Genomic DNA, 14,458 nt, shown 5'->3' on the forward strand with positions numbered 1-14,458 from the left:
GTTGTGTCTTTGTGAGACGCAGAGTAGGTGTAGGATGATCTCTGCATGTGTGGTTCCAACCGTGAATCATGGAGGTGTGATAGTGTGGGGGTGCTTTGCTGTTGACACTGTCAGTGATTTATTTAGAATTCAAGGCACACTTAACCAGCATGGCTACCACAGCATTCTGCAGCGATATGCCATCCCATCTGGTTTGCGCTTAGTGGGACTATCATTTGTTTTTCAACAGGACAATGAACCAAAACACACCTCCAGGCTGTGTAAGGGCTATTTGACCAAGAAGGAGAGTGATGGAGTGCTACATCAGATGATGCATCAGATGATGCAGCACTCCAATCACCCGACCTCAACCCAACTGAGATGGTTTGGGATGAGTTGGACCGCAGAGTGAAGGAAAAGCAGCCACCAAGTGCTCAGCATGTGGGAACTCCTTCAAAACTGTTGGAAAAGCATTCCAGGTGACTACCTCATGAAGCTGGTTGAGAGAGTGATCTTTTACTATATATATATTTATTGTTTTATCCATTTACATTTACATTTACGTCATTTAGCAGACGCTCTTATCCAGAGCGACTTACAAATTGGTGCATTCACCTTATAATATCCAGTGGAACAACCACTTTACAATAGTACATCTATATCTTTTTTTTTGGGGGGGGGGTTAGAAGGATTACTTTATCCTATCCCAGGTATTCCTTAAAGAGGTGGGGTTTCAGCTGTCTCCGGAAGGTGGTGATTGACTCCGCTGTCCTGGCGTCGTGAGGGAGCTTGTTCCACCATTGGGGTGCCAGAGCAGCGAACAGTTTTGACTGGGCTGAGCGGGAACTGTGCTTCCGCAGAGGTAGGGGGGTCAGCAGGCCAGAGGTGGATGAACGCAGTGCCATTGTTTGGATGTAGGGACTGATCAGAGCCTGAAGGTACGGAGGTGCCTTTCCCCTCACAGCTCCGTAGACAAGCACCATGGTCTTGTAGCAGATGCGAGCTTCAACTGGAAGCCAGTGGAGTATGCGGAGGAGCGGGGTGACGTGAGAGAACTTGGGAAGGTTGAACACCAGACAGGCTGCGGCGTTCTGGATGAGTTGTAGGGGTTTAATGGCACAGGCAGGGAGCCCCGCCAACAGCGAGTTGCAGTAATCCAGACGGGAGATGACAAGTGCCTGAATTAGGACCTGCGCCGCTTCCTGTGTAAGGCAGGGTTGTACTCTACCAATGTTGTAGAGCATGAACCTACAGGATCGGGTCACCGCCTTGATGTTAGCGGAGAATGACAGAGTGTTGTCCAGGGTCACGCCAAGGCTCTTAGCACTCTGGGAGGAGGACACAATGGAGTTGTCAACCATGATGGCAAGATCATGGAACGGCAGTCCTTCCCCGGGAGGATGACCAGCTCCGTCTTGCCGAGGTTCAGCTTGAGGTGGTGATCCGTCATCCACACTGATATGTCTGCCAGACATGCAGAGATGCGATTCGCCACCTGGTTATCAGAAGGGGGAAAGGAGAAGATTAATTGTGTGTCGTCTGCGTAGCAATGATAGGAGAGACCATGTGAGGATATGACAGAGCCAAGTGATTTGGTGTATAGCGAGAATAGGAGAGGGCCTAGAACTGAGCCCTGGGGGACACCAGTGGTGAGAGCACGTGGTGCGGAGACGGATTCTCGCCACGCCACCTGGTAGGAGCGACCTGTCAGGTAGGACGCAATCCAAGAGTGAGCCACGCCGGAGATGCCCAACTCGGAGAGGGTGGAGAGGAGGATCTGATGGTTCACAGTATCAAAGGCAGCAGATAGGTCTAGAAGGATGAGAGCAGAGGAGAGAGAGTTAGCTTTAGCAGTGCGGAGAGCCTCCGTGACACAGAGAAGAGCAGTCTCAGTTGAATGACCAGTCTTGAAACCTGACTGATTTGGATCAAGAAGGTCATTCTGAGAGAGATAGCAAGAGAGCTGGCCAAGGACGGCACGCTCAAGAGTTTTGGAGAGAAAAGAAAGAAGGGATACTGGTCTGTAGTTGTTGACATCGGAGGGATCGAGTGTAGTTTTTTTTAGAAGGGGTGCAACTCTCGCTCTCTTGAAGACGGAAGGGACATAGCCAGCAGTCAAGGATGAGTTGATGAGTGAGGTGAGGTAAGGGAGAAGGTCTCCGGAAATGGTCTGGAGAAGAGAGGAGGGGAAAGGGTCAAGCGGGCACATATACATGCCCATCTGAAGTTTGCCAATGAACATCTGAATGATTCAGAGTACAACTGGGTGAAAGTGTTGTGGTCAGATGAGACCAAAATGGAGCTCTTTGGCATCAACTCAACTCGCCGTGTTTGGAGGAGGAGGAATGCTGCCTATGACCCCAAGAACACCATCCCCACCGTCAAACATGGAGGTGGAAACATTATGCTTTGGGGGGGTTTTTCTGCTAAGGGGACAGGACAACTTCAACGCATCAAAGGGACGATGGACCGTCAAATCTTGGGTGAGAACCTCCTTCCCTCAGCCAGGGCATTGAAAATGGGTCGTGGATGGGTATTCCAGCATGACAATGACCCAAAACACATGGCCAAGGCAACAAAGGAGTGACTCAAGAAGAAGCACATTAAGGTCCTGGAGTGGCCTAGCCAGTCTTCAGACCTTAGTCCCATAGAAAATCTGTGGAGGGAGCTGAAGGTTCGAGTTGACAAACGTCAGCCACGAAACCTTAATGACTTGGAGAAGATCTGCAAAGAGGAGTGGGACAAAATCCCTCCTGAGATGTGTGCAAACCTGGTGGCCAACTACAAGAAACGTCTGTCCTCTGTGATTGCCAACAAGGGTTTTGCCACCAAGTACTAAGTCATGTTTTGCAGAGGGGTCAAATACTTATTTCCCTCATTAAAATGCAAATCACTTTATAACATTTTTGACATGCGTCTTTCTGGATTTCTTTGTTGTCATTCTGTCTCTCACTGTTCAAATAAACCCACCATTAAAATTACAGACTGATCATTTCTTTGTCAGTGGGCAAACGTACAAAATCAGCAGGGGATCAAATACTTTTTTCCCTCACTGTAAATATGAAATTAAATCGGATAACAAACTAGACATTTACATTTACGTCATTTAGCAGACGCTCTTATCCAGAGCGACTTACAAATTGGTGCATTCACCTTATGATATCCAGTGGAACAACCACTTTACAATAGTACATCTATATATTTTTGGGGGGGAGGGGGTTAGTAGGATTACTTAATCCTATCCCAGGTATTCCTTAAAGAGGTGGGGTTTCAGGTGTCTCCGGATAAACACTCCAAACAGCCTACCCGACCACTCAGAGGCGTCCTCATGGTCCTGAAGCACACCGTTGCCTCGCTTTGTATCACATTCCAACGATAAAACTGGGGGGGACAAAAATGTAATTTCAGAATGTGAGAGGGACTTGTAACCCTAGTGAAAGTTGCGCCCCTGCATGCAATTATTTTTACCCCCAACCTGTCTGCAAATAAATATTGCCTAGGGCATAGCTAAGTTAGTTGTAAACCCATTTTAATGTTATTTTGAAATAAGAACATGCTTCCATGAATATAAAATACCATTAGTCATTTCCCGATATACTTACCCACGAATTGAATGGGCTAACATCGATAAGAAATACTGAGCAAGCAACGAGCTGATACTATTGGTCTGTCTATTCTGATCAGCCAACCATATATGGGGGAGTGTTTTGGACGACAAAGGAAGGAGGGACTTGATTTGGAAGGAGGGGTTATCATTTTTTAAGTGTCATGTTGTATATTGATGTCGGGAGTCCAACTATCACTAGATGGCGAGTTTAATTATTCTTTTTTTAAATACTAAAAATACTAAAAATAAAAAATACTAAAAAAAATATATAAAAATTGCGAGTTTTTCTGCTGCGGTATTGGGTTTGATGTGTCGTCTTTACCAGCCTCACACTTCCTTATTTCTGTAATATCGTCACTAGTTGACACAGCCAAAAAGTTATAAACACCGACTATTTCTACCATTTCTTTTCTGAAAATCTGATTTTAAACCTAACTCTAACTACACGGCTAATATTGTGTCTAACCCTAACGTTAAATGAAGACTAAAAAGCAAATTTTTGTTTTCATCAGTTATTACGATATTGCCAATTTTGACTTCGTGGCTGTGGTAACCAGTGGAAACTAATATCGCTGGCTGTGTGTGTTGTCGGGCCTCAGTGGGTGGGACCAAACGATACCTCAACAACAAGATGGAATAGTCGTGACAAATTAGGGAAACCCGTCATTTACAACGTTATATTTACTTGTGGCAGGTTATTAATTGAAACACTTTTTAAATGTCAGTTCTTAGGACATGAAGGTTGTTGGCACAACATCAACAATGCAGCTGTCTCCCACCAACGGAGATTTTACCTTCGTCTCGTCAACTGAAGCCGAGGGTAATGTTAGCAGGCCGTGAATACGGTCATATGTGTTTCATATTCATTTTAGTTAGCTTGCTAGCAAGCTACCGTATTTGTCAACACGACATTCTGCTAGCTTGACATTTAATTAAAGTATTTAACTAACCTTGAGTCATAGTGTTGTCGATTTTGTCAAGTTACGTAGTGGTTCAGAGAGATTTGACAGCTTTTACGGCTAGGCTAAAGTTAGCTATACCACTGAAGTAAATCCAACTGTCTAACTATATATTCTACTGAAGATAAGCGTAATACATAACTCGACAGTCTATTTTCACTAGTTGAATGTAATTGCTGATTGAGTAAATAAAGTTGAATGTCATTTAGACAGTAGGACAAACAGGGGGACAATTATTTTCGGCATTCTACGTCTGTTTTTGCTTAACTGAAGTGATTTGGTTTAGTGTAAATGATCTATCGAGGAAAAAAATGTATCTTTAATTGTGATACGGTTTTGGAAACCTTGAACATATACTGTACAATTCAACAAGACAAATTCAACGCATGTTACATGTGAACCAATAATCGTTTACATTAAATTCCCTACAGATCTAAGTGGTACTATCGATGCACCAGATGTTAAATTGAACATGGGCAGCGACAATGCAAAAGACCCATATGCAACCACGTTCCTGAGGAAACGAGGCTATGGCTGGCTACTGGAAGTAGACGAGGATGACCCAGAAGACAACAAACCTCTTCTGTAAGTGCCTTCTTCAAGAAACCTATTCTTTGTCCATGCACATTGATATTAAAATGACACTGACATCCAATTTGGCCATCACTGCTAACGAAATGTGCTGATATCTCATGATGCTCCTGTTCTCTCTCATATGCTTGTATGATTAGGGAGGAGCTGGACATTGACCTGAAAGACATATACTACAAGATCCGCTGTGTGCTGATGCCAATGCCCTCCTTGGGCTTCAACCGGCAGGTTGTGAGGGACAACCCTGACTTCTGGGGTCCTCTGGCTGTAGTGCTCCTGTTTTCCATGATCTCCATCTACGGACAGTTCAGGGTGAGGCGGCAGGACAACCTGTGAATTTTTTTCTCAGATCACATCAAAACAATGTGTCCTTTGGTACCATGTCACAATTTTCAGCTTAAAAGTTGTTTTAATTATTTGTTGCATTATTTTATTTCCTAAGGTTGTGTCTTGGATAATTACCATTTGGATATTCGGATCTTTAACAATCTTTCTGCTGGCTCGTGTTCTCGGTGGTGAGGTAAGATCAACCTTTTTAAGCTAAAATAATAAATATTCCTAGTCTTGATGAGTAGTACATTTCTCTTACTTGATACTGTACATACCTCTGGATGTGAATTTGCTTTCTATTACAACATGAATGATGTGGCATGCTGTGAAACACTGACTTGCATTGTTTTATATCGGATAGGTGTCTTATGGACAAGTCCTTGGAGTGATTGGATACTCTCTACTCCCACTCATCGTTATAGCTCCATTGCTTTTGGTCATTGGGGGTTTTGATGTTGTTTCTACACTAATAAAGGTGAGCACATCAGCAAAGATAATCAACATTTATTCGCTCACATTTTCCACAAAAATGAATCTCTAATTCAGCACTGCACATTTGATTTAACATACACTAACATATTCAGAGCTTTTGTACATATTTAGATTTTTTGTAGATAATACAAATGCACTCTTAAATCAGATATGAGTGTTTATTGGTTGTCAACTGTCTTTCATTTTCCAGCTTTTTGGAGTTTTCTGGGCTGCTTACAGTGCTGCTTCTCTACTTGTTGGGAATGAATTCAAAACCAAGAAGCCTCTTCTCATATACCCTATTTTCCTTTTGTACATCTACTTCCTGTCACTATATACTGGGGTCTGATTGGACAAATGTCTACTGTGGGCACTTTGGTTGGAGACTGACACAAAGCACTGTGAAAAGACACACAAGGATTCATTCCACACTGAAAATAAGGAACATGGATTTTTTTAAAGGTTATTTTCTCCCTCTCATCTCTGTTTACAATCCTAGACTGTGGGGATAAGGGTATAGGTTACGTCAGTGTATTTAAATGTGCCCCTTACCTCTTTGCTCAATAAAAAGCAGTAACGTATAGTGTAAGGCTGCATTCAGATTTAATTGTAATTAGAACCCTGGTTTGCATTCGCATCATAATTATTTAATGAAGGTGTGAAATCTGGTTTTGGTAATCATGTTGGGGTCACATAGATTTTTGTTAATGCTTTTATTCCATAGAGGAAGGTGGTGCCAAATACAGTGCACAAATGTTCAATTAGAACCAAGGGGTTAAGAAAGACGTCAACCCCTAACTGAGGTTCCACCATTATTTTGTAAGGTAGTGGGTTTAACATACTGTTATGCATTATTTAGTTGTCATTTTATGTACCTTTTACAAACCTTTATATCTTAACTTATGAATTTCAGCCTGGGTAGGCCAGTAGATGAGCAGTTTGAGTGAAATAAAACAGTCTACTAAAGTGTGGTGCCTTTCATTAGTTGTTTTATACAGTTTAATCTTTTACTGAACTGATGTATATTTTCAGACAACTTCCTTGTATTGATTGTACGTATACCTACTGTATATAGATTCATGTGTTGTAGAGGTGTACATGTTTCTAAACGTGATAGTATCAGAACATGTTATACAATTGTGTAACATTTTTAGACCTGGAACAATAGTGATATTTATAATGAATTCACAGTGGGGTGGGGGTGGGGGGGTTAAATGATATCAACATAATTGTCCATATAACTGTTGTACTGTACTAGATATTTTAAAATACATTCCCTCTCATATGTAAAATGTTATCATTAATCTGCATGCCTGTTAACAAAAACTCACACCCAAGCTTTTTTGTAGGATTTACCATAATAAGTAAAGACTATTGGCGGGGTTAAAATTAGTTGTGGTATTTACAGTAATTAGAATATGAATTATTAGCTGTAAACATGAACCGTTTTTAATATTGTTAGTGTGTTGTGCTGACACATTGTATATAAGCTTTTAGAACAAACACTGTTCATTTGTTGTTGAATTGTGCCATTTTGATCTTAATCGTTATCACAGAGTACATCTGAAATTGGATATCAGATAAATGCAAATTAAAGTATGCTTATGGTTTCTAGTGGTAAAGGACGGACGGAAATGTGCATTGGTTTTACAGTAATGCGATCCAAGCCAATTTCTGTGTTATTTGGTGTCCGTCTTCAAGGGCTTTACAAATGATAGGTCTTGGTGGGCTGCTAAAACTCAACAGACCGATTGTTTATCTGTACAGTAGGGGGGCGTTCGTTCGCTTGCTTGCTGTTGCGCGGTATGTTATAGGGACCACTGGGCGATGGGTTTTAGGGTTTATTATTCGGGGTTCTTGGGTGGGGATCTGCTGTATATCCCAACATCAGGCAAGGGCTGGATCAAAAACAAAATAGTCATAATTACGTATAACTCACATAGCTAGTAATTTATAAATATGGGAGTCACAACAAACACCATTTACAGTGGGGAAATAATAACATTCACAGAACAGTAATCCAAAGAGGTTCTCTGGACTCCGGAGTCAACATCGCAGTGCCCTCTCTGGTGTCGCGTGATAGCCAAGCACTACGCTAGTTCCGTTTACCTGACGTTCATCTGAGTGCAACGCTCGTAGCTTTCTCAGTACTGATGGTGAATAGCTACTGCTGCGGTAACCGGTGGAGGAACAGAAGCCGCAGAAGGAGAGTCAGCAGTAGTAGAGGAGCGGTAGTTTGGGATTAAGTGTTTACAATTATTAATCTTACTCGTATAAACGGGAGCTTCCTAAAAACAGAAGGGAACGGGGAAAATAAATAAAGATGGCGGCCGCGGCCTCGCCGGGCTCCTGCTCGTCCACCTCCTCAGACTGGATTGTACTGAGAGACGGTTGCCTTCGTTGCGACGAGGAGGGCCTGCGGAGCCTTTCCTACCACCCGGCCCTTAACGCTATCCTGGCGGTTACTAGCCGGGGCAGTATAAAAGTAATCGACGGCACTTCAGGGGCCATTCTCCAGGCCTCGGCCTTGCATGGTAAGTCAGGGCCAAGGAACTAGCTAACTGGTTTAGTTAGTTAACTAGGTAGCTAGCAATCAGGTGATTGTCATAACTATCAGATGAAACGACACTGGTCAACAATGTAACGTTACATTGGGCCTGCTGTGGTGGTTGACTTAGGCTAAGTTATCTAGCAAATAAAAATAAACGTTAATTAGTCGTGAATTCTGACATTTAGCTACTGATTAACTTGCTAAACTAATTGATTTTGTTATCTGATTCCTATAAAAAAACACTTGAATACATAAGTAGCTAAATGTCTTAAGAATCGTCTTGCTGTCAAGACGTTTTGCTAACTAGCTAGCTAACGTCAACGTTAGCTAACTAGCGATTTGTTATGAAAACAGTTATCGGATCATGAACTGGCCGCAAAGCTAGCGAACCCGCTAACAGTGTATAACGTTTTATCAACATTCAATCAATCGTTAAGTGTCATAATAGCTAACTAGTTAGGCACATTATCTTGCTTAAATAGGTAGCCTCTATGAATAGGGTAAGTAACATGTAGATATCTGACGTTAATGTTAGTTACTTAGTTAGATTGTAGTCGGTGGTAGTTACCTAGTTAATTGTGATGACACTAACATTACCAGTGAGCTAACTCGTTTCGTTGGCTGTGTTGGGCCAAGGAAGCAAAAGGTGCATTGTGAGATTGCTGGCTAACTAAGTTAGATAGCTATCTGCAAAGAAAGTGTTAAGGCTAGTTTAGTCACATTACTTACAATGTGAAGTCACATTCGCTAGTTGGCTACATAGCTAATACCGTTAGCTAGCTAACATGTAAATTAATCGATGATCACCAGCACCGCGCATACATGTGTCGCAGTAAACGTTAGCAAGCTTGCTAGGTAACGTTAGTTTGTTGTATAATATTTATCTAGTTGGGTAACGTTAGTTGGCTAGAAAGGTTATGACGTGTTGCTATTCCTACTACGCAGAACAATAAAGTATGAAATGCCTGTTGGCAATCTAACGTTAGCTAATAACGTTTAGTTAGTATTGTAACTAACATTTTGGGTGGGAAATGGTTGACGAAAGTGAACAGGCTTGACTTTCGTTTTTGTGACAATTTATATTTGACGATGCCAAACAATAGAAAACATTGGTGTTTGTTCTTCAACGTGACCCCCATCTGTAGGTACATTGAATGCAGACTTGGCTGGTGGGAGGGACTATGGGATGACGGTTTTTGCCCTAGCACTACACATCTGATCCAAGTAATGAAAGCTTGATTATTTGAATCAGCTGTGTAGTGTAAGGGCAAAAACCAAAACGTGCATCCCTTGGGGTCCCGAGGACTGAGTTTGGTTAACACTGCGTTGTATGCACACAATAATGCAATTATTAGAGAGTAAGGTTACATGCACACAACAGTGTGATTGTGTATCGTCAGATTAATATAATAGTTTAATTAAAACTTTGACACGCTTTGCAAGAATAACGATTTCTGTAATAAGCCTGTTTGCATGGACATTGAAATCCGGCACTCCGATAAATGCAGAAAATATGCACTCAAAATAAACGTGCTATCACAACATGTTATTTTTGGGAAGTGTATTTGATTCTGAGTTTGGACATATAAAGTTTGTACAGTGCATTCGGAAAGTATTCTGACCCCTTGCTTTTTCCACATTTTGTTACATTACAGCCTTATTCTAAGATGTATTAAATAAAAACAAATCCTCATCAATCTACAAACAATACCCCATAATGACAAAGCGAAAGTAGGTGTTACATTTTTTTGGGCAAATGTATAAAAAATAAAAACAGATCTATTCAGACCCTTTGCTATGAGAGCAAAAACCAAGCCATGAGGTAGAAGGAATTGCCTATAGAGCTCTGAGACAGGATTGTGTTGAGGCACAGATCTGGGGAAGGGTACAAAAACATTTCTGCAGCATTTAAGGTCCTCAAAGAACACAGTGGCCTACATCATTCTTAAATGGAAGAAGTTTGGATCTACCAAGACTCTTCCTAGAGCTGGCCGCTCGGCTAACTGAGACATTGTGGGAGAAGGTCCTAAATCAGAGAGGTGACATAGAACCCAATGTTTACTCTGACAGAGCTCCAGAGTTCCTCTGTGGAGATGGGAGAACCTTCCAGAAGGACAACCATCTCTGCAGCACTCCACCAATCAGGCCTTTATGGTAGAGTGGCCAGATGGAAGCCACACCTCAGTAAATGGCACATGACAGCCCGCCTGAATGCAAAGCGTCACTTCTGGAGGAAACCTGGCACCATCCCTACAGGGAAGCATGGTGGTGGCAGCGTCATGCTGTGGGTATGTTTTTCAGCAGCAAGGACTGGGAGACTAGTCAGGGTTGAGGGAAAGATGAACGGTGCAAAGTACAGAGATCCTTAGTGAAAACCTGCTCCAGAGCGATCAGGACCTCAGACTGGGGAGAAGGTTCACCTTCCAACAGGACAACGACCCTAAGCACACAGCCAAGACAACGCAGGAGTGGCTTTGGGACAAGTCTCAATGTCCTTGAGCGGCCCAACTAGAGGCCAGACTTGAACCTGATCGAATATCTCTTGAGATACGTGAAAATAGCTGTGTGGTGATGCTCCCCATCCATCCTGACAGAAGTTGAGAGGCTCTGCAGAGAAGAATGGGAGAAACTCCCCAAATACAGGTGTGCCAAGCTTGCAGCGTCGTAACCTAGAAGACTCGAGGCTGTAATCGCTGCCAAAGGTGCTTCAACAAAGTACTGAGTAAAGGGTCTGAATCCTTTTGTAAATGTGCTATTTCTGTTTTATATACATTTGTAAAAAAAAATCTGACCCTGTATTTTTTGTCATTATAGGGTGTGTAAATTGAGAAATGTTTTCAAAATCAATTTTAGAATAAGGCTGTAAAGTAACAAAATGTGGAGAAAGTCAAGGGATCTGAATACTTTCCGAATGCACTGTATGTAGCCAATTGTTCATCCTTGTTTCCCAGAATAATGGGAATGGTGATTAACTTGAACCAGGTTGAATTAGCATTACCCTAGCATTTTACATTACAGCACATAATGAAATAGTAATAACATAGTAGATGCTACAAAAGTCTTAAGGGTTGTTTAGGAAATTGTTTTCATCGTGAGTAAGTAACATGACAGTAATAATAATAAGCCTACCCAATAGGGCAATAAATACATTCTTTTTGAGGAGATGGTGTAATTGAAACACAACAAGTTTTGTGAAATATTAATAGGCTTTCCATATTTCTGTGCAAATATTGTGACCGTAACATGCAACTTGCAGTTTAGTTCATCAATATTTCAAAGACTAACTTAAAAGTCTATTTTAGTATCTGATTAACATGATGGAGTTATGATCTGACAAAAGTCCAGCCAATGCTAGGTCTTAGTAGCTACTCTAATACCCTGATGTTTGTGTTTCCTAGCTAAACCTGGAGGCCGTGTTAGGTGTCAGTACTTCCCTGCGGTAGACAAGGTCCTATTCGTGGACGACTACGCAGTGGGCTGCAGAAAGGACTTGAACGGTATCCTGCTGCTGGACACAGCGCTGCAGGCCCCTGTGGCCAAAGCAGAGGACATGGTCCAGCTCGAGCTGCCTGTTACAGAGGTAAGAGAGCCAGCCACTGACGCATGACACAAAATGTACTCGTACACAGCACTTGGAAAAGTTGGCAAACTCGCATTTGTTATTTGACGAAGACCGTTTTTTTAAACCCATTGACATAATATGAAGGTTAGTGATTCTATCTTTTACAATTGTCTTCTAGTACCACACACAATGAACAACAATGCTCAAAAACAGTTAACGTGCTACTTTGGCTGATTTGTCATCTTACAACAAAAAATGTCTATTTCTTAATACATTTTTAATAGGGTCGTGACGATGCTTGTGTCACAATACTCATAATTATCGTGGCAGGACAAATCTGCTTTGTGTGTTAACTTAAGAAAAACAGCTCTACAACATTATGTTAAGATTAAGATCACTTTATTGTTATCCAGAGTCAAATGTATTTATCTTCCAAGCTATAGCACACTGTTGTACATACAGCAAGTTAAGAGTTAGTTCTGCTTTGTGTTTCCATTTTTACCATGGAAAAAATATTGCGATACTGGTTTTGTAACAGCCCAAATTTTTAATGTTGTGACTGCAAATTACGATACAGATATTGATAATTATATGATGTTCCCACTACTGCAAGCATTGTCTACCTAGCTTCAAGATCACACAATCCCTTTGAAAGGCCTGCTTAGAAATGTAGAAAGACTGGTCCACCGTGAGCGAACACGCATGCTAACTGTGGAGAATCCACCACTCCCATGCATTTATGTCTGATTAAGAATGACAATGCTTGGCCTGTGCAAGTGCCACAGACTTGTGTAAAAAAAAAAAATGCTACGTGTGCAACTGTAAAGATAGGAATCAATCCATTACGCCCCTGAAATAGTTAATGATGGCACTCATCCTTGTATCATGTCCTTTATCTCTTACCTATGGTATTTGTAGCACCTGGTTACACTAACTTTCTAAATTGAACTATTTGAACACGGCATTTCCCCCTGTAATTAGTCAATATAGCCTACAGAAAATTGCAGTTGACCCCATTGTGGTATTCCAACCTTTTCCTGAAAAGGATGCACAGACAGAAATGAAAATTTCAGAGTACAGTTCAGCAATATATATATATATATATATATATATAACCCCAAAGCCGCAAACACTGGCACCCTCATAGATATCATCCTAACCAATGTGCCCTCTAATTACACCTCTGCTGTTTTCAACCAAGATCTCAGCGATCACTGCCTCATTGCCTGCACCCGTAATGGGTCAGCGGTCAAACGACCTCCACTCATCACTGTCAAACGCTCCCTGAAACATTTCAACGAGCAAGCCTTCCTAATCGACCTGGCCCTGGTATCCTGGAAGGATATTGACCTCATCCCGTCAGTAGAGGATGCCTGGTTATTTTTTAAAAATGCCTTCCTCTCCATCTTAAATAAGCATGCCCCTTTCAAGAAATTTAGAACCAGGAACAGATATAGCCCTTGGTTCTCCCCAGACCTGACTGCCCTTAACCAACACAAAAATATCCTGTGGCGTTCTGCATTAGCATCGAACTGCCCCCGCGATATGCAACTTTTTAGGGAAGTTAGAAACCAATACACACAGGCAGTTAGAAACGCCAAGGCTAGCTTTTTCAAACAGAAATTTGCTTCGTGCAACTCCAACTCTAAAAAGTTCTGGGACATTGTAAAGTCCATGGAGAATAAGAACACCTCCCAACTGCCCACTGCACTGAGGATAGGAAACTCTGTCACCACCGATAAGCCCACTATAATTGAGAATTTCAATAAGCATTTTTCTACGGCTGGCCATGCTTTCCACCTAACTACCCCTACTGCATTCAACAGCACTGCACCCCCCACAGCTACTCGCCCAAGCCTCCCCCATTTCTCCTTCTCCCAAATCCATTCAGCTGATGTTCTGAAAGAGCTGCAAAATCTGGACCCCTACAAATCAGCTGGGCTTGACAATCTGGACCCTTTCTTTCTAAAATTATCTGCCGAAATTATTGCAACCCCTATTACTAGCCTGTTCAACCTCTCTTTCGTGTCGTCTGAGATTCCCATAGATTGGAAAGCAGCTGCTGTCATCCCCCTCTTCAAAGGAGGTGACACTCTTGACCCAAATTGCTACAGACCTATATCCATCCTACCCTGCCTTTCTAAGGTCTTCGAAAGCCAAGTCAACAAACAGATTACCGACTATTTTGAATCCCACCGCACCCTCTCCGCTATGCAATCTGGTTTCAGAGCTGGTCATGGGTGCACCTCAGCCACGCTCAAGGTCCTAAACGACATCGTAACCGCCATCGATAAGAAACATTACTGTGCTGCCGTATTCATTGACCTGGCCAAAGCTTTTGACTCTGTTAATCACCACATCCTCATCGGCAGACTTAGTAGCCTTGGTTTCTCAAACGATTGCGTCGC

General features: G+C 42.1%; 2 protein-coding genes across 16 annotated transcripts in view; both read left to right on the forward strand.

Annotated features, from left to right (window-relative positions):
• Window positions 1-3,962: 3,962 nt before the first annotated feature.
• On the forward strand, window positions 3,963-7,229 carry LOC115153170 (protein YIPF4). The gene is made up of 6 exons (XM_029698305.1): window positions 3,963-4,406; window positions 4,977-5,130; window positions 5,277-5,448; window positions 5,579-5,656; window positions 5,828-5,941; window positions 6,149-7,229. The coding sequence occupies exons 1-6, from the start codon at window positions 4,322-4,324 to the stop codon at window positions 6,284-6,286; spliced, it is 741 nt and encodes a 246-aa protein (XP_029554165.1). The 5' UTR covers window positions 3,963-4,321; the 3' UTR covers window positions 6,287-7,229.
• Window positions 7,230-7,957: 728 nt separating this feature from the next.
• LOC115153168 (baculoviral IAP repeat-containing protein 6) overlaps window positions 7,958-14,458 on the forward strand; it is a 144,957-nt gene continuing 138,456 nt past the window's right edge. For 5 of the 15 annotated variants that reach the window (XM_029698289.1, XM_029698299.1, XM_029698302.1 and 2 more), the window contains exons 1-2: window positions 7,960-8,471; window positions 11,887-12,068. In XM_029698289.1, the coding sequence (XP_029554149.1) occupies window positions 8,261-8,471; window positions 11,887-12,068 (393 nt within the window). In that variant the 5' untranslated portion in view covers window positions 7,960-8,260. Of the gene's footprint in view, window positions 8,472-11,886; window positions 12,069-14,458 lie in introns of all 15 variants that reach the window. The other 10 variants (XM_029698296.1, XM_029698300.1, XM_029698295.1 and 7 more) reach the window with 5 other exon arrangements.

The sequence above is a fragment of the Salmo trutta genome, chromosome 18 (genome assembly GCF_901001165.1).
Source record: "Salmo trutta chromosome 18, fSalTru1.1, whole genome shotgun sequence".
In the NCBI taxonomy this organism is placed as follows: domain Eukaryota; kingdom Metazoa; phylum Chordata; class Actinopteri; order Salmoniformes; family Salmonidae; genus Salmo; species Salmo trutta.